The 25,953-nt window shown below is 40.0% G+C and overlaps 1 protein-coding gene across 10 annotated transcripts in view; it reads left to right on the top strand.

Annotated features, from left to right (window-relative positions):
• The window catches only part of CACNB2 (calcium voltage-gated channel auxiliary subunit beta 2), a 126,458-nt gene that overhangs the window by 62,474 nt on the left and 38,031 nt on the right, over positions 1–25,953 (top strand). For 6 of the 10 annotated variants that reach the window (XM_083467467.1, XM_083467465.1, XM_083467468.1 and 3 more), the window contains one exon: positions 18,941–19,060. In XM_083467467.1, the coding sequence (XP_083323593.1) occupies positions 18,941–19,060 (120 nt within the window). Of the gene's footprint in view, positions 1–5,055; positions 5,386–17,626; positions 18,143–18,246; positions 18,267–18,940; positions 19,061–25,953 lie in introns of those variants that run through there. The other 4 variants (XM_083467472.1, XM_083467470.1, XM_083467473.1 and 1 more) reach the window with 4 other exon arrangements.

Below are 25,953 nucleotides of genomic sequence, written 5' to 3'. Positions count from 1 at the left end.
AGCAGAAACTGAATCAAATCAGTATTTTAGCAAGACCTCTTAAGGAATTACATTTTTATTATAACTGTCATGTGATAGTTTATTGTGACCTCTTTACTAATATATTCCTTTTCCAGTGTGTTTTTTCCTGTGATAAATATTTCTATTGGCCTTCTTACAACCCATCTTGTATAAATTACAAGGTGAATGGTGCACTTTATTCAGCTATGAACTTTATTTCTGATGTCAGCAGATGTTAAGCAATACCATGACGAATACGTACATACAGGAAAGTGACAGAGAATATAACAAACTGAAGCTAGTGGTATTTTACAATGCATTCTTATGCATGCCTACTCATATAAAAGTGTATAGGATTGCAACCTTAGTAACTAACACAATTACTGTAGAAATAAATAATTTCAACTCTTCTACTATCAGTGTGAAAGATGAATGACCAGCAGTTTACAAAACTGCAAATACTATTAAGTAGTTAAAACAGGTTAATTTGTTTGCCCATACTTTTCTTTTGGAGTGGTAGCAAATAGAGCCATAACAGTTTGTTCTCCTTCATGTGGTGAGTCATCTTCAGTGCTTTTTTTCTAGGGGGACTCAGCGGGACACATAATCCTAAACATTTTGTGAATCTTTGTACTTTTGTCCATTTACTGTATTTATTTTTCCCTATTTGAACTATAAAATAGTGATTTTATTGAGTCAAAATGAGAGTAAGGTAAAGGTAAAGGGACCCCTTACCATTAGGTCCAGTCATGACCGGCTCTGGGGTTGCGGCGCTCATCTCGATTTATTGGCTGAGGGAGCCGGTGTACAGCTTCCGGGTCATGTGGCCAGCATGACTAAGCCACTTCTGGCGAACCAGAGCAGCACACGGAAATGCCTTTTACCTTCCCACCGGAGCGGTACCTATTTATCTACTTGCACTTTGACGAGCTTTCAAACTGCTAGGTTGGCAGGAACAGGGACCGAGCAATGGGAGCTCACCCAGCCTTCTGATCGGCAATTCCTAGGCTCTATGGTTTAACCCACAGGGCTACCTGCATACCAAAATGAGAGTACCCCTAAACTTTTTTTTTTTAGGAAAAAAAAGCACTGGTCTTATTCATATGTGAGGTCTATAGGCCATCAGAGTTTCCTTTGGGAAGGTGACCATAGCTCAGTAGTGAAACCAATTTAACTGCCTGAAGCCCAGCAGAGCTCCTTTTATTGCAGCTTCCTGATGGTGGATGTAAGCTACAGCGTTTTCCACCAAATGGCTGGTTTCTTCGATGTGGGAAAGTGCAATATATGTACAGAGCATGGTCTGAAGGCGCATTATGCAATGGAATTACTGAAACTTTGCAGTAAAGTTTGAAACTTCTGATCAGTGACTGCATAGAATATCACCTGGAAAACCTAAGTATATTATGCTGAATTTCATCCTGAAATAAAGGCAGGCTAGAAAAGCAATATATTCATTTTTTTCCTCAAAGATTTACGTATTTATAGAGAAAGCAATTAAAAGACAAGGAATGAAAGTTCTGCAATAGTGACATAGACATGATCAATTACTCAGTCATTTGGTTCCTTTTGATTGGTGCTTAGCCTGTGATCTGCTCATGATCATTTTACTGTTGCCTTAATTTTATGCTGAATATGATTATGGTTTTATATCATGAACTGTGGTTTTATTGGTTATATCCTTCCCTGAAATAAATTGTTAGTGGACAGGTTAGAAATATTTTAATTACATATATATGTTGTTGTTGTTGCTGCTGTTGTTTAGTCGTTTAGTCATGTCCGGCTCTTTATGACCCCATGGACCAGAGCACGCCAGGCACTCCTGTCTTCCACTGCCTCCCACAGTTTGGTCAAACTCATGTTGGTAGCTTCGAGAACACTGTCCAACCATATATATTTCAAAGGACGCTGACTGCAATTGACCCCAGAGTTTTCCCTCTTGCCATGCTATGTGGTGCTGCTTTGAGTGATTAAAAATGCATAATGTAATAAAAGGAGGAATAGTTTATGAAGGAAACTATTCTTGCACAGTTGCATCAACATGCCATACTCAGTAGGCACTGATACAGAAATGATAAAAATGAGAAATGAATTCCTGCAAAGTATATTTTGAGTCAGATTTTGATTTCACTTTTGCGATTGGGTATTTTAGTCACTAGGAAAAGGCATAAGCAATGTAGCAGTGCTCAAAACAAAAGCTAATACTGCACAGGAAGGGAAGCAGCCCAGAGAAGGATTGAAAAAAACAGGGGCTTATGTCTGGCGGACTGATAAGATGGATAGCATCTATTTCTGGAGTTGAACTTCCCAGTGATAAAGAGAAATGCTGTTCAAAGTATCATGGATAAACGACAGCAACGTATTCAACAGGAAAGCCTAGAGATGTGTCACTTCTCCCAGATAAATGTAAAATGGCACTGATGCTGCACAGCCTGTTTATTTCAATAGAGCTTATGCAGAAGCCGCAGTAGCAACACTTCAGTAAATACTAAATTGGGCAGAATATTGTTTTATCAGGTAAAAAGAGGTGAGGAAAAAATATGTATATAAAATAAATCCCATTTTAAGTTACACTACTGACATTCTTTTACTGAATTATGCTTCCCAGTATTAAATCTGGTTATATATAATCCATGCACTTTGTTAAAGTGATCCAAATAAAAAGCTTGTTGAGAGAGAGAGAAAATGAATGCATCAGGTTTGTTAAGAAGAATATGTTTATTCTATTAATATTGCCAACTAAAGCTGTGGTGTCTTTCTGTTGCTTTTCCCAAAGGCATTGCATTGCAAACTTATGCAAACTTATTTATAGTGTGTCTAGTTGTGTAACTGGTGTTTTTTGTAGCTTTTGGCTAAGATTCCAATACCAAGACTTCCTGATAATTCAACTACAATATGATATTAACAAAAAGTCAACCTGTCAGGTTTTTGAGACAAATTCATAGGTTTACTAATGTATTACTGATCTTATGGGGAGAAAGTGTGGTAATGGAAAGAGAATAAAATTCATTGGGAATTTTAACAAGCCAAGGGAGGCTGTGTGATGTCAGGAGTGGGGAACTTTTTTTGAACCTCAGGGGCCACATGCCAATAGAGGGTGGGAGCAGAGACATTAGTAGACAAAGCAACAAATGTGCATTTCACCTTTGTACAGAAGGTTACTTTCTGCACACATTCACACATCCCTCAGTGTCCTTCATACAGGCAACCAACAGCCATTATCAGAGTTCAGAGACACATTCCAGTCAGGCAAAACACTTGAGTATTAAATAGGGCAAGTGAGTGGTGTGGACTGAGGAGAGAGAGGACAGCTGATGAGGGTTGTGCTTCATAGTCCAAAAAGAAATTAAGGGAGAATTAGCAGCATTATAGGGTTCCACCAGAACCCCAGATCTACTACCTTTAATTTAAGGGAGATACAGTGAGTTCCTTACTTTCTTACCAAGCAAGTCTGGGACCGTTCTTGTGCTTTTTTCTTTTCCTCACCCTGTCAGTGAGTTACTGCCTTCTTCCCCATAGTCTTCCTCATCACTGGAGGACGATTTGCAAAGAGTGACAAGCAGGGTAGACCAGTACCCCGAAATGCTTTACTGTGGGACATATGCACTTGGTGTGGGTAATGGTGTCTTGCCAAGGAACATGGTGATGGGCAGCTGGTGCTTTTGTCTCTTCAGCTGGTCAGGGTATGCTTGGTGTCTCCTTAGCTGGTCAGGGCATGCTTGGGCAGCCTCCTGATCTGCGGGTGTGGCTTCAACACAGGTGCTGATGTACTTCAAATAGAAGCATTGTTTGAAGCAGGTCTGCCAACTGGAGCTGGCTCAGAACTCCTTTGCAGGCTACTTGAAGTGTGCATACAGCATGAGAACCTTCTTGCACAAGGTGCTGCCATTGATGGGGATACACTGGTGGTTCATGCCTCATCCCACATGTGACTGGGGACCTTGGCAGTTGTAGGTGTACTGGGACTTGCTGCCCCTGAAGCCTGGAGTTTCTTCTCCCTTATATTAATGGCACATATGTTGGTCTCATTCCTGCCAAACTTGCATGCCACAGCACATGCTCATGCAGTCCATCACTTCCAATTTCTCCTTAGCCTTGGGCACCACCTGCTGCCTCTTGGGTTTGCCATCACTCGAGGAAGATGATGGTGCTGTGTGTTTAGGTGCCATCTCAAAGAACAGCTAAAAACCCCCCTCCAAACTCCACCACAATCACCCCCCCCCAACCTCCTTCCTCAAACTCCAACTCTGCACAGGTCTCAGTGCAAGGGCTCTTGGGATTGCAATTACAAAGGCCTATGGGATTGCTGGGTGCTGCTTTCATGCCTTTTCTAACTGCTTCACACATCTTCTGGGGCTGTTTTAGCAATTTTAAAATTCAGTTCCAGGTTCGGCGCAATGTGCATATACACGGTCATGTGCATATTGAACACGCATAAATAGGAGGCTGCCTGTAAATATTATCATCACAATAACACACACACACACACACGTGGCATATTTAAAAGGCCATAGGTTGTTTAACTTGATTCTTACAGTTTCAGTATTTATACCCTGGTGGAATGGAAAGGACTTTAAAAATTATTTTGAAAATAAGAACTGAAAAAAGTTCAGGCAACAGAATAGTGTTTGATTAGAAAACGGGATGCTCTGATTATTTCCCCCATATCTCCTAATGAGCAGCTTGTTCTGACAAAGGTTGTAAGTGAATTGCTTTTTGAAACTCTGCCTCTAATTCGCCTCTCTAAGGATCTGCCCCCTTTTGGAGAGCTAAATCTTCTTAAAGTGCCAGTCATGTCACCAGATGAGATCTCAAAATACCCATTTCCTGGATCATTAATACTATCTTGTACACAAGTGATTATATAGAAAGAAAAGTGTGCACATACTGTAGTGAGATGAACTGCAACAGCCCTTGGCTATTCCTACTAAGTGAACAGGATTCTTGCTGTTTTTCAAGTACAGCCCTATATTTAGAGCCAATCATTGCAGGGCCAGCTACATGCAATTAGCATGGGACTTTTGAATAACTGACCTATGCCTTTCAACTGTACACTTCTACTTATAGAAGTGGATTAAGATAACACATCTTTGTGGCTGTCTTTCCTTGCTTGTGGAATATTTTTACTGGTGCAGCTTGCCAAATCATAATTTCCTTAACTGCCTACAGCAAGAAGTTTTGTTTTTGTATCAGAGAACAATATTTAAAGACCATTTCAACCGTGGGAAACAAGTACTGAGGCTCTCTATCCCAGCTGTAGAAAGTATATCACTAAGATAGTGAACTTTTAAGAGAAAACTAAGGAACTTCAAGACTATATGAACACAGTGAAGAAGTGTAAACTTCAACAAAGATATGTACCTTTACGACAATGAAGATTTTGAAGGGGTAAGCTGTGGACATATTGTATGTAAGCGGGTTGGGTAGACATGTAAAATTTCTGATTATTTTTGAACCATAAGGGGAAATATGCCACCACCCCACTTTTTGGGGGAATGGGGAAATGGGTATTTGTGAAAAACTGAAATACAGGCAATATTCACTTTTTGTGTCTAACCCAAACTTAGTTTATAATCTTTTGTATAGTTATAAAATTTAGAAGTAGATATGCTTTCTAACCCCCAACAGTAATTGCAAATATAGCCACTTTATTTATTTTATTTTGAATGTTTTTAAAGTGCCTTTCAGGACTACAGCATTTTGTTCTATTAGAGATGAAGGTGCAATCTGTTATACCCTTAGGTATCTAAATATGCAGTAGCTTTTCCCAGTTGTGAAAACAAGGACAAATAAAATAAATAAAAACAATGTCATAATAAACAAGAGGAAGAGTTTCTTATCCATGCTTTGAGCTGCAACATTATTATGTAGAAGCATAACTCATATTTTCAGGGACAAATTATAAAATAAATGCCCTAGTAAATTTGGCTGTGCTGTTGAACTTATCAGTAGTACAGTATCATTATACATATCAAGTATAATAAAAGTAGACAAAATTAGCCATCCTAGAACCATATATATTAATACGAGATCCCTTTCCAACGTGGTAAATAATATATCTAATATATCGTAATTTTATTTCTTGAATCAGAATTAATGTTGCAGCTTCTGATTCCTTTCTTTTAGTTTGAGCTTCACATGCTAGTTTGTTCCTTGATTAAAAATAGACCCATACAAACAGTCATCAGTTGGTTTGTTTTTACTACAGTAGATGGAGGAGTTTGAGACAACTGAGTGTTGTACAAATGGTGCAGCACAGTTGTTGACAGGAGTGATACCCTGTCAGATTATAATACCTGCACTCAGAGTTTTGCACTGGTTGCCGATTTGTTACCAGGACAAGTTCAAGGTCTTACTATTGGTGTATAAAACCTTTAGTAGCTTGTAACCTGTTTACTTGCGGGATCACAAGTGTGTCCACTCTACCACTTTAGTCTGCAGAACTAGCATTGTTACACATGCCACATTGTACTTGTTATACAGCTACAAGAAATTGGTATTTTAGTGTAGTACCACCTACACTTTGGAATTCCCTGTCTATTGACATCAGGCAAGTGCCTTTGCTTGTACTCTTTTCTGCACCTCCTTAAAATATCCAGAAACGTTGGTGTTTTAATTTTTTTACTGTTAATATCAGTGAACTTTAAATGTTTTAAATAGTTTTAAACTTTTTATTTTAACATATATTGTCAATTGCATAGAGATTTTACTACAATCAAGCAATATATATATATATATATATATATATATATATATATATATATATATTGTTAAATAAATAAAATAAAGACAAGACTTTGCCCCCATGCTGGAGGAGAAATATGCTTTGGAGTCTCAAAGTGCAATTCTGCACCAAATACCTGAAACATGTATTCTGCGTTCTGTGCTTTGCAACATTTGAAAGTAATTTCCTTGCATTATGTTTTGAAGTACATTACTTCTCTAGTATAGAATCATAGAATTGTAGAGTTTGAAGGTAACATCGAGGATCATCTAGTCTAACTCTCTGCAATGCAGGAATCTCAACTAAAGCATCCATGACAGATGGCCATCCAACCTCTGCTTAAAAATCTTCAAGGAAGGAGAGTCCACTACCTTCTCAGGAAGACCTTTCCACTGTCAAAGAGCTCTTACCATCAGAAAGTTCTTCCTGATGTTTAATTGGAATCTCCTTTCTTATCATTTGAAGCAATATATTATTATATTATTAAGAGAAAGATTCCAGTAACCTTGAAAAAAGTAGTTAACTGTTATTGCTTGCCTAATGTATGTAATGTGAAGGTGGGATATAAATATTTTTAAACAGTAACATCCACGTGTAATATTTGCTTTGCTTCTTCAGTATAAGAGTTTTGCAGTAGAATGAATTGGCTTTAATAAAATTATTTTAAACACAACTTCTTATATGTAAAAATACTGTAATCATCATTCAGATTTTTCAATTTCCTCCCAAATTTCAATTCCCTCCCCTTTTTATGCTCCCCCTCCCATTTTGGACCCCCCTCCCCCACCTAGGCTTACAGATTTTTTGTTTGGTGTTGGGATATAAAGTTGAATGTGTTTAAGAACCCATGAGGTCCCAATTGAAGAAAATATTTTCATATTCTTATCCCACACAAGCAATTATTTCTGAGTCACTGCACAACAAAGTACAGCCGGAAGTGTGACAGAGAAATTAGGGGTTTTCACTTAGATTCAAAACGTGCTGTTAATTACAATTACAGGAAAAGATTAATTCTGAATCTCAGTAGTGTAGACTAGAAACACAGTGATATAAATTCAACCTACTCCTTGCAAATATAGTACAACAATAAAAACAGCAGTTTATTATTAAAATAATAATAGAAATAGAAAAAATTTGCTGTAGCATTGTGGTCATTAGTAGCTTTGTGGTCATTAGGTGATTTGGGGCAAGGGGCAAGCAGGCCTTGGACTAGCTCCTTGATGTCATGGTAGGCTGGATAAGGGCAAATAAACTGAACTTGAATCCCAGCAAGACAGATCTCTGTTGGTAATGGTTCCCATGTCTGAGAAATAGAAGTTGTCTGCAATGAATGAACATAGATGGCTGCCTCATACTGTGTACTGGATGAGAGCCAACAAACTGAAGCTCAATCCAGATAAGGCTGAGGTACTGTTAGCCAGTTCCCTAGACCAGTGTTTCCCAACCACTGTTCCGCGTCACACTAGTGTGCCGCGAGATGTTTCCTGGTGTGCCGTGGGAAAAATTAAAAAGTTTTTTTTTTTTTGTAAAAGTCAAATTAGGTCCTAATCTATCCCTCGAGCGCCCCTTGTCCGTTATTGTGACGCATGAAGCGTGTTCCTGCCCACTCCCCACCCTCCCTTGCTTCTCTCTCTCTCTCTGTGGCGCTCTCCGCCGCTTCCTGCTGGGCATGCGCAGCTCGCCTCGCACTTCCGTTCTGGCCCCTCCTTCCTCCGACTACCCCGCCGTTCCGTTCCTTTCTCTTTCTCGCGTGTCAGAGAGCGGCGGCGCGAGCGCGGCGGTTCCCTCAGGGCTGACGGAGGGCTCGAGGAGGAGGAGGCAGGACGTGGAGGCGGAGAAAGCGGCGGCGGCCACCCCCCACCTCCGGCTCCAGGCCCGTGTAGAAAGCTGAGGGGGAGAGATAGATAGAGGTGGGCGGCAGCGGTGGCGGCGACCACAACCAACCGCCACAGTAGTTGTAGCGGCGGCGACGGCGAGCAGGGACTCCCGCTCTCTCCCCGTCGTGTCTCTCTCTCTCTCTCCCGGGCCCGTCCGTTGAGTCTCCCGCGCGCCTCGGCTACAAGATGAGCATCGAGATCCCGCCGGGTCTGACTGAGCTGCTGCAGGGCTACACGGTGGAGGTGCTGCGGCACCGGCCGCCGGACCTGCTGGCCTTCGCCGCTGAGTACTTCGCCAAGCCGCGCTCTCCTTCCTGCCTCGCTTTGCTGCCTCCTCCCCCCCACCCCCAAAGCTTGGAGGTTCCCCGACGCCGACCCGCAGGTTTGACCCCCTTCTCACACCTGTTTGCGCTCCTTGCACGGAATGGGGCGGATGGGGAGGAACGGGGCTCGCCGCTGCCTCCGCTCGCCCTCCCCCCCTCCGCCGGCGGTCCCGCGATTCTTGGCTTTTTGGCGGTTGGCACAGAAGGAAGGCAAGGGGGAGGGGAAAAAATGAAACTTACACTTTCGTGCGTCCCTCCCGGCATGACGCTGCGCGCTGATGTCACGGGGCTGTAATGGTGGTGTGCCTCGAGATTTTTTTCATGAAACAAGTGTGCCTTTGCCCAAAAAAGGTTGGGAAACACTGCCCTAGACTACCTGGCTGCCTGCAGAGAGGTTGCCTGCTCTTGATGGGGTTTAACTCCTTCTGAAGGAGCAGATAGGCATCTGTGGGCTACGTCTGGATCCTTTTGTTGTCACTTGAGGCTTAAATGAGCTCAGTGGCAAGGAGTGCCTTTCATCAGCTTTGGCTAGTGGCCCAGCTGTGCCCCTATCAGAACTGGAATAGCCTAACTACTGTTGTCAATGCTCAGGATACCTCTAGGTTAGATTATTTCAATATGTTATACATGGTGCTGCCTCTGTAAATGGTTCGGAAACTTCAGCTGGTGTAGAATTTGGTGGCCAGGTTGCTTACTGAGGCAAGACAGTTTGAGCATATTACACCACCCTGACCAACTGCACTGGGTGACAATTAGTTTCAGTGCCCAATTCAAAGTGCTGGTTTTGACCTATAATCCTTAAATGGCTCAGAACCGCAATACCTTAAGGACTACCTTTTTATGCCTTGAGATCACAGATGAAATGTGGAAGAAGAAGAAGAAATTAAAGAAGCAATGGCTATATCAAGATATGAAACAAATATGAAAATATCTTGACCGCTCACTACAGTACTTCAAATAGTGCAAATGCCTAACTTATTAGTGGAAATATTTCCTTTTGCTTTGATTCTATGATCCTGAAGGTGATAGTTCCTTTCTAAAGCTAACAGGACCAGTGGTCAGGGATGATGGGAGTTGTAGTCACAAAACATCTGGAGGGCCAAGTTTGGGGGTGCCTGGGATAGAAGCACACATACTGTATATATATTAAAGAGGTAAGACACCGTCCTAATTAGAAAACAGATAATTCATTGTTGAAATACTCTTGACGAAACAAAAACCATGTTTGCAGTATCTATAAATTGTCGCCTTTCACCTCCTCTTTCTAATTGTATTGCTGTTTTGTTGTTGTTATGGTTATCCTGAACGCCTACTGTGCTGGTAATGTGGTAGCTGAAGTGAGAGAAATACTTTATCATTTGTTATATATTTCTGTGGTAAGCTCATTTATATGCCACTCTTAATTTAGAAGATTCCAGAGCAGTTATTAATCCAGAAACTATAATTAGTATCATGTCTTCAAGTATGTTCTTTGTGATTCAGTCCTAATTAAGCATTTCTAAGTTCAATTTATTTCAGTGGTAGAGTGAAGTATAGAATTGCTTAACCTTAATGTGCTCATAGTTTCATGCTAGTAAATACAGGACAGGTTCAATTTAATTTGGTTTTTTTTTTTCTTTTACAACATGTTTAGGCTACATTGCAATGTTCCTTACCCCCCTCCCCAATTAAATGCATTACCAGTCCTTCACTGGCAGCTACCAGGGCAGGTTACAACAATTTAATTTTTAAATGGTTAAACAGATTGCAATCACTGGAATAGGAAAGGCCCTGGAAACATGGATCTCATGTAGCAAAAGCCAGTCCAAAGCCGTGGGCTTTCAGCATTAGCTGAAAGCTGTTTGGTGAAGAAGCCAGACACACCTCTGTGCAGGAGGAATTCCACAACTTAGCGGCTCCTGCAGAGAATGCCCTTTCTCAGGACACCCCTACCCCAACCTTCTGAGGGCAGAGGAAATACCAAGAGGACCACATCTGCTGATCTTAACACCTGGGAGGGTCTGTAGAGAAAGAGAGAAGGTATTTCAGATATTTGAGGCCTAAATCATTTATGGCTCTAAACACCACCATGTTTTGCACCTTGAACTGCATCATGAGAAATGAACTGGCACCCAGTGCAGCTATTTTAGAACAGGGGTTATTTGATTTCTAAAGGCAGTCCCAGCTAGTAAGGTAGCTGCTTCATTTTGGACCAGTCATCATCAAGGCCATTTCCACTTATAGCACACAGCAATAATCCAATCTGGAACTTTCCAGAGAATGGAATACCATGGCCAAGTCACCTCACCAAGAAGCTATAGCTGACCAACCAGCCATAGCTGGAAATAGGCAGTCCTGGTCAACAAGGGCTACCTGGGCCTCAAGTCACAATGTTGGCTCCAGGAGTACTCCTAGGTTACAAACCTGTTCCTTCCAGTTCCAGTAGACAGCAACCCTGTCTAAAACAAGCTGTCTTCCCACCTGGACTTGGGAACTTGGAACCCATAGCACCTATGCCTTTTCAGGATTCAACTTCAATTTGTTGGCCCTCATGCAGCCCATGACTGTTTACAACAACTGTAGTATGAGAGTAATTGAACTTATTTGTGCAAGGATGCCTGAGGCTTCTGGATGCTGGTGTTTTCCTGCCTGTGTCACCATGGTTTACATTGCTGGCAGGTTGTGTGTAGCGTGGCAAGATGTGATAGCGATGTCTCTCTGTCAGCATGATTTCAGCCAGTAGTTTTATAATGTACAGCAAAACAAACAAAATATTTTGTTTAGTCATAGGAGCAAAAAAAGTGCTTGTATTCAGCATTACTGATCTTTACAAATTAATCCAGTTGACATACATTTTTGTACAATTTAAAATTGTTCCTTCAGGCTAATAAATGAGCCGTCTCATCTGAAATGTAGCTTTTATTCTAATTGTACAATTCACCTATTACCTGAGGCAGAAATCTTCAAATGTTGGTGCTTCAGAGTTTAGAATGACTTTCTATTGTTCATCTTGGTGTATACCCAAGGCTACAACTTTTAATTCCCTGCTCCAGGATGTAGTTCTGTGAGTATACGTGCATAGCATTCAAAGGTAAAATTGTACCAGTAGTGGATTCATGAACTAGCATACATTGCCCATTCCTGAACATGCTTATTCAAAAGTATGGTCCAGTTAATTCATTCATTAACTGATCTTACTTTGGATGATAACATTGTTCACTGAACACTGGGTAAGGGGATCGAGCACAATGAGAGGCTCAACTCCTGACTTTCTTGTGTATCGCCAAACCCTTCTACAGAGTCTGCATACTAATATGAACCATGAAAACAGTAGAATATAGTATTTATTTAGAGAAGATTTATAGTCTCTGGGGTGGCAGGCAGAACATTATACAGAACAGGTGAGCTGTTTGCTCCATCTTGGTACCTACTCCATGTTACAGTGGAACCTCAGTTGTCAAATGTAATCTGTTCTGGAAGACCAGTCGACTTCCGAAATGTTCAACAACCAAGGCTCAATGGGTGGTCGGGAAAGTCTGTGGTGAAAATTGAGAAATGTGCCTTGGAAGCCATTCAACTTCCCAGGCACATTTGAAAATGGAAGCAATTACTTCCAGGTTTTTGGTGTTCGGCTTCCAAAACGTTCGACTTCCAAGAAACTCAGAAACAGAGGTTCCACTGTATTGGTATGTTTTTTGCCTGCAGAAGCTGACATTCTTTTCCAAGAGAGAGCCTGACCTCTGATGATTGTCAACTTGTGCCAGCTGAGACCAGTAGGGGCGGGCAAAGCTCCCCCCCCTTGGGGGAGCATTGAGGGGGTAGGACAAGGACAAGGATCACCATCTTCACGTCTTTATGTTTTCTTGGACTTGTATTATGGGCCTGGGAGGAGTGAGGAGTCAGCTGGAGGGAATAGGGCATAATGAGATGGCCCTGTCATGTTTTTCTTCATAGTACCAAAGCTATGGTAATGTCTCTGAGAAGAGATCATGGATTTAATTTTAAGAGATGAGGCTATGTTCCTATGCACCCCTGTTTGGCAGTAATCCTTATTAAACTCAGTTGAATTTATTTCAGGATAAACAAACATAGGATTGTATCGCATGTGTAGGTTTATTGTTGCATTCAGATATTTTAAGTAATTTTAAAGGTAAATGTACTAAAATAAATTAAAATCTATTTAAATTTTAAAATATGTGATATATATGTAAAGCCTTAATTCCCCCTTCTTTTCTGCCCTACGTCAGTAGCTAGTGTACTAGTGGGTAAGAATGCATAATGAAAAGATGAAAGGAATTGCTTTTCCATGAAAAGGCATTATGTACTCCCCCTCAGGGACTTCTGAGATTTTTCATAGAATTCTTGAATCATCCCCAATACAAATCTGGTGAAATCTTGGAAAGACCTTGGAAAAATACAAGTCTGAAATCTTGGAAAGACCTGGCTAATACCAAGTGCTTCCTTGCCTGCACTCTATCTTCCCTTTAGCCAGTCTCTCTCTAATTCACAGGTCTAATTAAAACCTCACAGGTATTTTGTCTAGGATTGTAAAAAGTTAATTCTGAATGAATGGTATGGGTAATATATTTTACTCACTGTCCAGGTGTCAAACTCCAGGACATCATTATTAGAAATAGTTACTATAGCATTAGTGAAATAATATTGTAACTCTTATTTAGAGGGCGTCCCTAGTCAGTTGTATCTATGTGAAGTCCCAGGAAACATGGGTCTAGTTGAACAGCAAAAGATCTGATAATGACTTCATAATCATAATCATAATATTATTTTATATCCCACCCATCTGGCTGGGTTTCTCCAGCAACTCTGGGTGGCTTACAACATATAAAACACAACAAAACGTCAAGCATTAAAAAACCAAGATATCCTATACAAGCAACAAACGAAGAGGAAGAGGAAGAGGAAGAAGAAGAAGAAGAAGAAAAAGAAGAAGAAGACGTTTACAGTTATACCCAAATTAAAATAACCACCAACCCCAACTTATCGTTTACCCAACACCAACCCAACAAAAATGAAACAGAGGAACCCAAATTAGAATGATTAATTAATTAATTAATTAATTTAATTAAAATGAATTAAAAGATGGAGGACCAAAGCACAGTGCTGTAAGTATAATAGGGTATAATATACCCTAAGTATAATAGGGTTGATTTTGGAGAACTTTAAAAGCACCCTTTGTACATTCTTGAGATCACCCAATTTACTCTTTATTTTAAAAACACAGACTACCTTCTCACACATCAATGCCTAAGTTGGTACGTTTATGCTGTTCAATGAACCATTGTTATGCAAGTGCTAAAAGCATTCACCACTCATCCATTCACCTAGGCTAGTTTATATGTTAAAAGTTGAGCATATGGACTAATATTTGTCTCTGGTTTTAACATTTGGGCTGGTTTTGTTTTGAGACACATCCAAAATGTTGGCTGTAACTCAGATGCATTTTGACAGCCTAACATGTATAAGGTACTTTGTCTTCATGGGCCCTCAATTTCACTGCTGCATTGACTTTTTGAAAAATGCTCTTCCATTCTTAACCCAAGGAGGTTTATATCACCTTTAGATTGTGTTAGCGCTGTTAAGTTCTAGTAGTATGGGGAGATGATGCAGAGGTGCCTGGTATGTAGACTAAATAGTGGGAAATATATAAAGCTTTATAATTCCTAAATTCAGTAGTTAGATTGCGAGCCCTTCAAATTTAGATGATTTCCCACAAGACTCCCGAATTCTGTATTCAGGGGGGAAAGGGCACATAGAAACTGTAAATAGGGATTGTGGCATACTAGATTTGTTTAAAGAAACCTTCAACAGATAAAATGTTATAATCAGCTGTTTCTAGGGAAGGAGAGCACTGAGGTTACCTGGGGTAATGACTAGTGTAATTACTGGGACATTGGAACCTGCAATTATAGAATCTTCTTACTGAGAAATGAATAAAAGCCCTAAGAGGTTTCACTTCCCATGATGAATTGTTTGTATACTGTTGTTTGCAACAAAGTACGTTTTGGATATGAATCCCTGCATTTTGATTCTTAAATGGCAGTGTGCCATTAGTTAGCTTTGGAATTATTTGCCATTCAATGTATAGATTAGGAAGTGTATAGTTTGATGATATTACAATTTTCTTTTTTATTGCTTATAAGAATTTAAACTTTGAATATTTCCCATTTTTTAATTTATATTTTCAATGCAAATTGTTATCTGTAAGTAGAATCAGTGGTATTGCACTAAGCCTCCCCCCTCCTTTTAATGAGTGGACAGCAGGTGGTGGGATAACTTGCTCCAGGGTTTGAAGGAGAAGGGGGCAGATGCTTTAAAGAGTTTTTTTCAACCCTCCCTCCTGTTTGCACCTTCAGAGACTGAAATGTGGTGGGGGAGGGGACTGTCTCAAAGCCTTTTGCAAGTCTTCCCATGATCATTTCTTAATGTCAACAACCTCTTAGCCAGGCTTCCTCAACCTTGGCCTTCCAGATGTTTTGAGACTACAGTTCCCATCATCCCTGACCACTGATCCTGCTAGCTAGAGATCATGGGAGTTGTAGGACAAAAACATCTGGAGGGCCGAGGTTGAGGAAGCCTGCTCTTAGTTATAGACCATTAGCAGGATTTGTGCCTCATTGCTGATTACATTTGGCTTCCTTAGTTTGTTATTAAGGATTATTTCTGATGCTTTAGTGGGATAAATTCTATGGATGTGGGTTGCCTAATTCGCAGTGGGGGGCTGTTCTGGTTTGCTTTTTCTAATTTAGGTCATTTTGTGGGGAGCAGACCTTTTGGGGCTGTGGGTTGCTCCAAGAAGCATTTACTGCTCATATTTGCTGGCTTAAATAAATGCATATAAATAATATAAATCAAATTAATTGTATATAGCTTTACTCACAGGAATCTTTGACGTTTGTAACTGATAATGCTGAATCTACGTGGAGGAACATATTGCATTAGTGACAATTAATTGTTTTTTTTAATTCTTTTGATGATTACTTCAATTGAGTTCACTTGGAAATAAATTTTGTATCTAGTTCAATTTGTTTTTATTAGTTGGATTGTTCATCATTATGATATATTGTTTTGTTATGAGATTGCTCATAGTGGCTTACAACCATTAAAACAGCAATGCAAATGTACTGGACGAGTGAGAATTTTCTAAATTAAACAAGCAGTGGTAAGCTTGATTGTTAATGGTGAGAGACCATTAGGCGACAAGTTTGTTCTCCACACTAATATTTACCAATACAGCCTGTTTACCTTTCACATGCACAGCCTCTACCCATATAAAGCAACCCAGACTCTGTTATCTTCACCTGAGGCCCTTCTTTGTGTGCCTCCTCCACAAGAGGTCCAGAGGGGGGCAACATGAGAATGGATCTTTTCTGTAGCGGCTCCCCATTTGTGGAATGCTTTGCCCAGGAAAGTTTATCTGGTGCCTTCAGTATACATCTTTAGGCACCAGGCAATAATGTTTCTCTTCAACCAGATCTTTGGCTGATTAATATTCTGCAGCCTTTTCAATGTGATTGTGGAAGGGGGGCAGGGCAGGAGGTTATTGCTTGTTTTGTTTTTGTTTTAAATATTTTGTGCTTTTATCTTGTGAATATCCCTGAGATCTTCAGGTGAAGGGTGGTATATAAATTTAATATATTTATAATAATAATAATGTACATGGATGGCTGCAATTTATTTGAAAGGGGAAGAATCGGGGAAATACGGTAACAGACACATAGCTATCACCCCCAATAGTGAAAAATTCAGAAGCAGAGTTGAAGAAGGGGAGTAGGGGTGAAGGTTATTACAGAGCATTCCTTTTTCCTTTGCTCACAGCTTCTAGCAGGTGTTTGGAGGTGGACAGGGACAGCTCCAAAGAGTGGACTGGTTAGGAATTTGTCATAATCATGAAGATAGCAAAGGGTCTGCTGGTCTAACACTAACACCATTCTCACTATTCATAGAATGCCCAAGGAAGTCAGAGGAAGAAAGGCAAAATTACATGTTTCGCATCTTCAAGGTTAAGGGGTCTCCCTGAAAATGACTTGCTCACCATCTTAAAAAACCTGGAGGCTATAGTGAAAAAAGGTGTTAGAAGTGTTCATTTTTGCCTTCCAAGGGCCTGAAACCCATTGTTGGTTCAGGGTATCATGGGTCAAAAAGCCTGATCCCCATCCCTTGTTCAGGTCTATGCCCCATGTTCTGTCCATTACAGTAGCCACGGTGTTGGATGGAGAATATGTAATAGGGGATTCTTCCTCTCTCTTCCTCACATGACAGCACAATATTAAATACATTTTAATCCTTCAACATAAGCCCTGCAGTACGTGATAACACACGAATTACTATTATCAACACAATACTGTACTCTATGGGGGGGGGGATCCAAATCTTAATCTGGCAAAATAAGTGGTGTTTGTCTATGCAATATAATTCTAACTCATTAAAAACTCAGGAATGAGCAGTATGTGACATAGCCTAGACACTGAGTGAAAGAAATACATTTTATGACAGATATTACCAAAAAAATAAAAAAATAGAGCACAATAGCAGCTATTTCTGCTTTCAAGAGACCTTGCCGTTTTCCAGCTGTTTACCCTTGAGAAGTAAAGTGGTAATTTGACATAGACTAGCAACACAGTGTGATGTGAGCATCTGCGTAAAAGGCTGTGCATATGGAGCATGCCCAGTGATGTGAAAAGCTTCTAGCCCCACCCCCACCACACACCGAGCTCTGAAGAGATGAAATGAACTTTGCACTTGCAAATGTTACATTTTGCACAGGATTTGTAAAGATTCTTTTATAAGCACTGTATTCTAAACAGTTAAAAAAAATAGGCAACAAAGGCAGTTAACAAATAACAGCAGCAAAGGCAGGTTTTTTTTGTATGTACTGAGGATTGCATCAGTGTAGCATCTCTTACATTATATTTGGTCTGGAAATTCCCCCCACTGAATTAATTAAACATCTTTGCTTTTTGGTGTCATGGGAAAATTAAAAATTTACTTACACTAGAACAGAGACATTGAGGACTTGCAAAACTGAGGAAAGAGCTTGCAGCAGAGCATGGATAGGAAAAGAACAGTGATTCTGCGGTGTTCAGTGTGCACATGTTTTATGAGAATCAGTGCTGGGCTCTGCAGCTGCGGACAATAACTAAGCTGTCTGGCTAATGAAGGCCACCTGGATCAGGCTTCTGAAAAGAGCCAAAGGAGGACGGCTGAAGAATTCTGATATCTGTGTAAGCTCTAAATTTCAATTCGCTGGCATATTTTGCATTGCAGGTGGGATGGGGGAAGGCTTTCATTCTGTTTGAATTAGCAGTTTCCATTATTTTGCTTGCAACAAGGAGGAAAATCTGAGATGTAAGTTGTTTACATAGTTATTCTAGCATTGTGACCAGGGGTTGGACATGTGCTTGACTCCAGACATGTTCTGTCAGCTGCAATTTGATTTGTGGTCATTTCTTTGTTTTTGCTGAAGGGCTGAGATTTGTGCCGTGTTATTTTTTCTGATGGGGAAAGATAGTATCAGGTGAGGAGGTGCTCTGCAGTGAAGATAAAATTAATAGTTTAAAGCAGGCACTGAGGTGCTTCTCAGGTGTAAGGATTTCTCTTAGCAACTTCGTATTTTTTATCTGAATGCTGCTTTTAGTGAGACTCAAATGGCCTTATTTGTGGCTTGCTTATCTAAAGCTATCCTTGAAACAGCTGCACGTCCTTCAGCTCTGCACTGCACCATTACGGTTACTTCACGGAAACTAGCTCTGCATAGCAAAAGGCATATGCAGATTAGAATGAAGGAGAAACAGCAAGTATAGAGCTGGAGAAAGAATGCTGGTTTTCAGAATAGCCTCAGGGTTAAAGCAATTTACATAGTAATTCTTTTTCTCATTGATGCTATTGGGAATCACAGGTTTTTAGAATTTGTTAAACGAGGATTTATATCAAAGTGCTGCAAATAAGAATTCTGAACTAGTATATATTTTTAAAGAACACAACACAGTTTTCTTCATTTGTAATATATTCCTTTTGTCCAGGGTTCGGCGGACTCCTACACTAGCCGTCCATCTGATTCAGATGTATCTCTTGAGGAAGACAGAGAGGCAGTGCGGAGAGAGGCAGAGCGACAGGCCCAGACACAGCTGGAAAAGGCAAAGGTAAGATGCTGTTTCACTGTCTAGATTAATGGAAATGTTGTTTCTAGTAGAACCTGTTGTCTTACTAAATCATCATTGACATCTTTTCCTATGCATGATAAAGGCACAGTACAATGCTCATTTGCCCCTAGTATGTTCTGACTACTATAGTCAGTTTTATAGGAAAACGAAGCACTTGGATTTTGCATATGAAAAACAAACTAGTGAAAAGTTGTTTTTCAGTAAATATATAGACATATTCCAGTATCTTATATAGAACATGGAATCCCAGATTCTCTCCCTGCATATGAATACTACTATTTTTCTTTGGTGATTTTGAATTGTGAGTATATGGGGCCAAAGATGTGTGTGATAATATTGTTGGTAAAAGGATGTTGTTTAAAAGCAACTCTTGCATCACTCTTTTTATGCTGCTGCTGCTCCTTTGACTTCATTTGTTGCCTTCCATATATGTCTTAGTACAATAATTTTAATGTAATTTTAATTATCTATATCTTTAGTTTTTTTAAAATAAAAAAATTCCTTCCAGTAGCACCTTAAAGACCAACTAAGTTAGTTCTTGGTATGAGCTTTCGTGTGCATGCACACTTCTTAGTTTTTTTAGAATGTAGTCTTTCACATCTATATTCTCTAGTCTCTTTACCTCACACTTCTTTAAAAAAAATCTTTCTAATATTCCATATACTTGTTCATCCTATTTTTCTCATTGTCTGATTATATGTGTATATATATTTTTTAAAATGTATCTCCCACCTAATTCAGAAATTGTATTGCCACTTGCAACTAAGTTCAACAAAATCCACCCTGTGTTTAAAACCATCTTCCAAATAAACAATTTAAAAGGTCATGTTAAAGCATCATCAAGGTCCTCAGCATTAAAGCCTCTTCTTTAGGGAAAGGCTTTGCAACCTTATTCTGAGGATTTTAAGTTGTGTGTTTTCACTCTTAGTATATTGATGAATGTGCATTGATTCCAGGAACAAGCATTTACCTAATTTTAAAGATTTGGTCCAATCTTTGGAAAGGTTGCCTGATCCTTTTTTCATAACTAAGGTATGCTAGATCAGTGGTAGCTTTTTGAGGATGTCACACTTGATTTCTTGGGGGGGGGGAGAATGCTTATGCTATGACATTCTTAAATAATGGGCTGTTGTTCATAGTCATAGCCAATTGCTTGGAGGCTTCAAGCCCTTTGCAATAAGACAAATTTGTGGTACTGGCCTTTGAGGTGCACTTTTTTAGATGGTCCATTTAAGAGCCTTTGAGCTCTGTCTTTTTAGGTTTCCTGCTGAATCTGATGTGCTCTCCCAGCTGCCCTGAAGGAATACTGTTGTGTTCTCTCCCAGCTGCCCTGCTTTAATTCTGAACTATGGAGACAGAAAGCTGCTAAAGGGTTGCAAAATTTAGATCAGTAACTTTTGTATTTTCCCATGATGGCCACCCTGAGAAGTAACTAATGGGTCTGGGTTGTCAGAGTTTGATAGCTGTGAATATATGTGACGGTTTCTTCCTACTCTTACAGACTGCATTTTTATGATATAAATCAACTGCTCTAGGAAAGAGTATGTATTTTACTATCAGTGAAATTAAACTTTCAAAGAAAACAGATAAGAATTTACAGAGAAATAGGAATAGCATTAGTGCACTCACTAATGCTAAGCTGATGCATCTCTTACTGATGAGTAAATCTATGTGAGTGTTGCTATGGGAATTTGGCTTAGCAATGCTGACTTGAATGCATGGACAGCCCTTATGTAATATTCATGACCTCTAGCAAAGCTGCCGTAGGAGTTCACAGAGAAACTGCCAACAGACCTTGACTTTTTAAAACTGTATTTCCATGCATCAAAACGGTGTTCTCACTTCGGTAGGCTCAGGAATAATCTCCAGGTCTGACATTGTCTCTGACTGTGAGACAACTTGTAAACAGTGGACGTGGGAGGGCACTGGCAGTGTTAAGCTGGTGTTTCAGTACTGCAAAGATGTTAATGTTTGACATAATTTTTTGCATTAATAAGAATGTTAACTGAACACTAAATGACAAACAAGACAGGAAAATGTATATTGTCCAATACTCATATTTAACAATTCCTTGCCATTTTAAGATATTTAAAAGCAGTTATTTATTTTTTATATTGTGGATGAAAATAGTGATCCTGATTAATATGATGACACTTCTTTTTGTCATAAAAATGTAGAAAATGTTGGCATACATGAATAATGCACAATACGTTGATGGAAACCTAAGAGCACATAAAAAAGTTTGTGAATACATAATCAATGGTGTCCATTTTACTTTCTAACTTTAAGGGCAAACCTCCCCCAAATGATAAGCAGTGGTGTACATAAATACATGTAAATAGGAAACTGTTCTTGTTTTGGAAAGTGTTCTTGGCTCTTAAAATTTGCGTTGCTTCTCTTGTTTCAAGGTTAGTTAACAAGTTTTCCTGAATTGTAAAATCTTTTCAGCTCCAATGCAACTGTGCAAATGCTGCCAACGTGTGGTTATCTTAAAAAATAGTTTTTAAGTAAACTATTCCCTTTTTAATGCTAAAAATTCACAAATTTATTCCCATATAGCCAGTGCTTTTTTTCTAGAAAAAGAGCTGGAACTCACAATGAACACTTCCCTTGTTCTCTTTGAATGGCAATGGTGCCCATCTGAGAGATGCTGGAACTGAGTTCCGGCAAGTTCCGGCTGGAGGAAAAAGCCCTGCATGGAGCTAATACAGGCATAGGCAAACTCTGCCCTCCAGCTGTTTTGGTACTACAACTCACATCATCCCTGACCACTGGTCCCGTTAGCTAGGGATGATGGGAGTTGTAGTCTCAAAACATCTGGAGGGCTGAGTTTGCCTATGCCTGAGCTAATAAATGCATACTTAGATTACGCTAGAACAGGCCAAATCTACAAAAGAAGGGTAGTGCTGCCCAATAATAAAAGGTTGGGAAACTGCTCTCTTCTATACTCTTTAAACCTACCAAAACCTTTGAAGGACAACCACCATAAAAGGTGGAGAAGACTTAACACATCTTGTCCTGATCTAAATTAATATGTAATGCATAAATCCAAGAGTAAAGTATGTAAACATAATGATAAAAAGCAACAACTTCTTATATTACACATAGTTTCATGTTGGTGACTCCAGAGACAAACAAATTCATCTAGAAACATGTGAAGAAACAATGTTTTATTATTAGATAATACTCTATATAGCATTGTAATAAGAAACATTTGTAGTTCATTTTCTTTCATTTGCAGAGTAACCTGTTGCAAAAGAGGAGATAACTTCTGAGTTCTTAATAGTTGTATAAAAGAGGACATTTAAGCAAGTTTTGCTTGTGTGGGAACTAGGGATGGCGTAGATATTCAAAGTGGAGTTCATAAAATGTAAGCATTACTGCTTGAACAATTAAAATGGCTTGAATTCATTGTGGGCAAATCATTTTAAGCTTACTTCTAGTCAAATGGGGACTGGCACAGACCTCCATCATTTGCAGCTAGAGATTGTGAAGCTTGCAAGCACACAGGATCTTGGGCTGCATGGGGCTGGCCTGCCTTTTCAAGGAATTCTTTGCAGCCTGATCATGTGGACCGTCCCTGGAATGCACAGACCCAACTGCTGTTTGAGCCTGGGAGATACCCTGTTTCACGAGAAAAGGTGGAAATTAGGCTACTTGGTTTTTCAAGCAGCCCAGTTGATTTATGGGCCAAACAAGCCAGTGCTTGCCCATCTCTAGGTTTTTGCACCTGCCAGAAACCCTTCTTTTACCGAACAGATGTTTTCCTCTGCATCTGGAATATGGTAAATAAATAAAAATGTGGTTTCCAAAAGAGTTTAGAATCCTGGATCATGAGACATTATTATTATCCAGTATTGGACAACCTAAGAGCCCATAAGGCTTTGACTAAGTGTTGACTAGGGTTCAGATAGAGTTGAGGTAACTTGGGGTGTGGTGAGGTGAACAGGATCCAGATAATAGGGAAGTGTCAAGTATTACAGGATGTGGGAAGCCTTCCAGTGAGAGCTCACAAGCAGCTTATGCATTGCTTTGATAATAATCTGAAACCAACTGAGGACCTAAACAACAAAGCAGGATTGTCCCTTAGCTGAAAACGGGAGTGGGCAGAGCCCCAGTTTGAAGCCAACAGTGTTGCTGGATAGTTCCCAGGTTTATTCCCTTTGTTTTTTGCAAGGAACCTTTGTGATACTGAAGATATTTGGTTGATGGCTGTAGTGGTGAGTTTGTAGAGTTCCTCATTTGGAGTGTGCAAATCTCCAGTTACAGGTGCAGACTCAGGCCCCAAACTTCAGAATTCACTCCCCACTCCCTCCACCGCCGTTCAAGTGGGCCTAATTGGGCTACTAATTTGTAGAGGCTCCTTCTGCTTTGAAGTCATTGTACAAGGTATCTAGGTTTGTTGTCTATCAAATCTATTATCCCTCATAAAGCACATTTTTAACCCTCAAAATGTGTCCTGAAAGAATGTGGGAAAGTGGCTTATATCAGTTCAGACCACTGGTCCTTCTAATTCAGTATTATCTTTCCTCTACCAGGTGTCCTCTGGGAGTAGTGTTATCCAATGTAACACTAAGCTAAAAATTACTTAATAGTATACTTGTTTCACTGGTGCAGTGTTTTGTACCAGCAGAATGTTGTTGCACAATAATATTTAAGCAGTTTGCTTGTACAAAAGATTTCTGTACAATCTGTTGTATAGCAAGCTTACACTAGTGCAACTGTTGCATTGGAATTTTCTTTTGCGCACCATTTAAACTCACCTGTCTGTGTGCACAACAGCCTTTGCACTAGCAAACAGAGAACATTGGATAGAGTCCCAGATGTTTGGAACTACAGCATGGTCAGTTACGATGAAACATGTTGTCAAGAATACCATATTTTTCAGTGTATAAGATGCCCCTATGTATGACAACCCTTATTTTTTTAAACCCCAATTTAAGAAATCAATATTTCTTGAGTTGCTGAGCTTTGTGGGGGGAGCTTTTTTTGCAGAGATTGCCCTTGAGTTGTTTGGGAGGTCGCCGTCACCCCCACCCCCCACCAATCGCTCGCCACAGCCACTGCCAATCACCTCCATGCCTGTTCCCCCTCTAAATTCTCTATCTGTGTATAGGACGACCCCCACTTTTTGCCTAATTTTTTTAGCAAAAAACATTGTCTTATACACAGAAAAATATGGTATCTGGAGGGCATGAGGTTGGAGAAGTCTGCTTTATACTATCAGTGACTTCCCAAGGATTCAATCTTTCCTAGGTGCATTTGGGGATAGGGTCATTATGGTTAATATGTAATGCAACGGCTTTAAAATTAACATATTACAATTAGCTGTGGAAGGAACCAAACCTTTTGGAGAACGTCTTATGTTGTCAAATAATTACTTGCAGTGATACTTAGAACAGCAAATTAGGCAAGCAATGATGCAAAGTATTTTAATACCTCCACTATTGTGAATTGCCAGAGAGTGATCGAGAGATCAGGTGACTTCATTTTTGAACCTTAAAAATGAACATAATTGGACCTCTTGCCACCTGCCTACCAAAACTATACACACTATACTTGTGAGAGATTATAACTTAACAGTCATATTTCTAAACTCAAGTGTTAGTCATTCACCAATCTGCCACTGTGAGGCCTTTACAGAATAGCAGTGATTAGTCTTACCTGTTGTTATTGTGTTTAATCATTAGTGTTTCCAGTCTCTGTAGGAAAATAGACCCCCTCCCCAAAGTGCTATAATACATTAAAGACTAGCTGATTCATTGTTGATTTATCCTTAGAATGTGGGGTGGTGGTGGAAAAGTAGTTCACTGTAAAACTGAATAGACAAAACAGTTAATATCGGAATAGATTTTCTTAACAATGAAGAAGTCATGCTGCCTTTACCATTGGACATGGAAGAGAATCCTGAACTAGCTGCTTTACTGGAAAGGGACAATTCTTTGTCTTCTTGCAACCTAGGCCCATGTCCCCCTTCATGGATCACTGCCTTGCCGTGGCGAAGGGGCTTGAAGAGCTCAGAGAAGCTATGAACTACGCCGAGCAGGGCACCCAAGATGAACAGGTCATAGTGGAGAGTTTGGACCAAACGTGATCCACCTGGAGTAGGAACCGGCAAGCCACTCCAGTATCCCTGCCAAGAAAACTCCATGGACAAAGACAACAGGCATATAAAAGTTATGACACTGGAAGATGAGCCCCTCAGGTCGGAAGGTGTCCAACATGCTACTGGGGAAGAGCGGAGGACAAGTACAAGTAGATCCAGAGCTGATGAAGCGGCTGGGCCAAAGCCGAAAGGACGCTCAGTTGTGGATATGCATGGAAGCGAAAGGAAAGTCCAATGCTGTAAAGAAAAATATTGCATAGGAACCTGGAATGTAAGAACCATGAACCTGGGTAAGTTGGATGTGGTCAAAAATGAGATGGCAATCGGAAATATGAAAGGAACATTTCGTACAAAGATTACCATAATAAAGGACAAAAGTGGTAAAGATCTAACTGAAGCAGAAGACATCAAGAAGAGGTGGCAAGAATACACAGAGGAATTATACCAGAAAGATATGGATGTCTCGTACACCCCAGGTAGTGTGGTTGCTGACCTTGAGCCAGACATCCTGGAGAGTGAAGTCAAATGGGCCTTAGAAAGCACTGCTAATAACAAGGCCAGTGGAAGTGATGGTATCCCAGCTGAACTGTTTAAAATTTTAAAAGATGATGCTGTTAAGGTGCTACACTCAATATGCCAGCAAGTTTGGAAAACTCAGCAGTGGCCAGAGGATTGGAGAAGATCAGTCTACATTCCAATCCCAAAGAAAGGCAGTGCCAAAGAATGCTCCAACTACCGCACAATTTCACTCATTTCACATGCTAGC

Source organism: Podarcis liolepis (genome assembly GCF_965112155.1).
Source record: "Podarcis liolepis genome assembly, chromosome: 12".
NCBI lineage: Eukaryota > Metazoa > Chordata > Lepidosauria > Squamata > Lacertidae > Podarcis > Podarcis liolepis.
The sequence above is the reverse complement of the archived record's forward strand: the minus strand, read 5'-3'. Positions and strand labels throughout refer to the sequence as shown.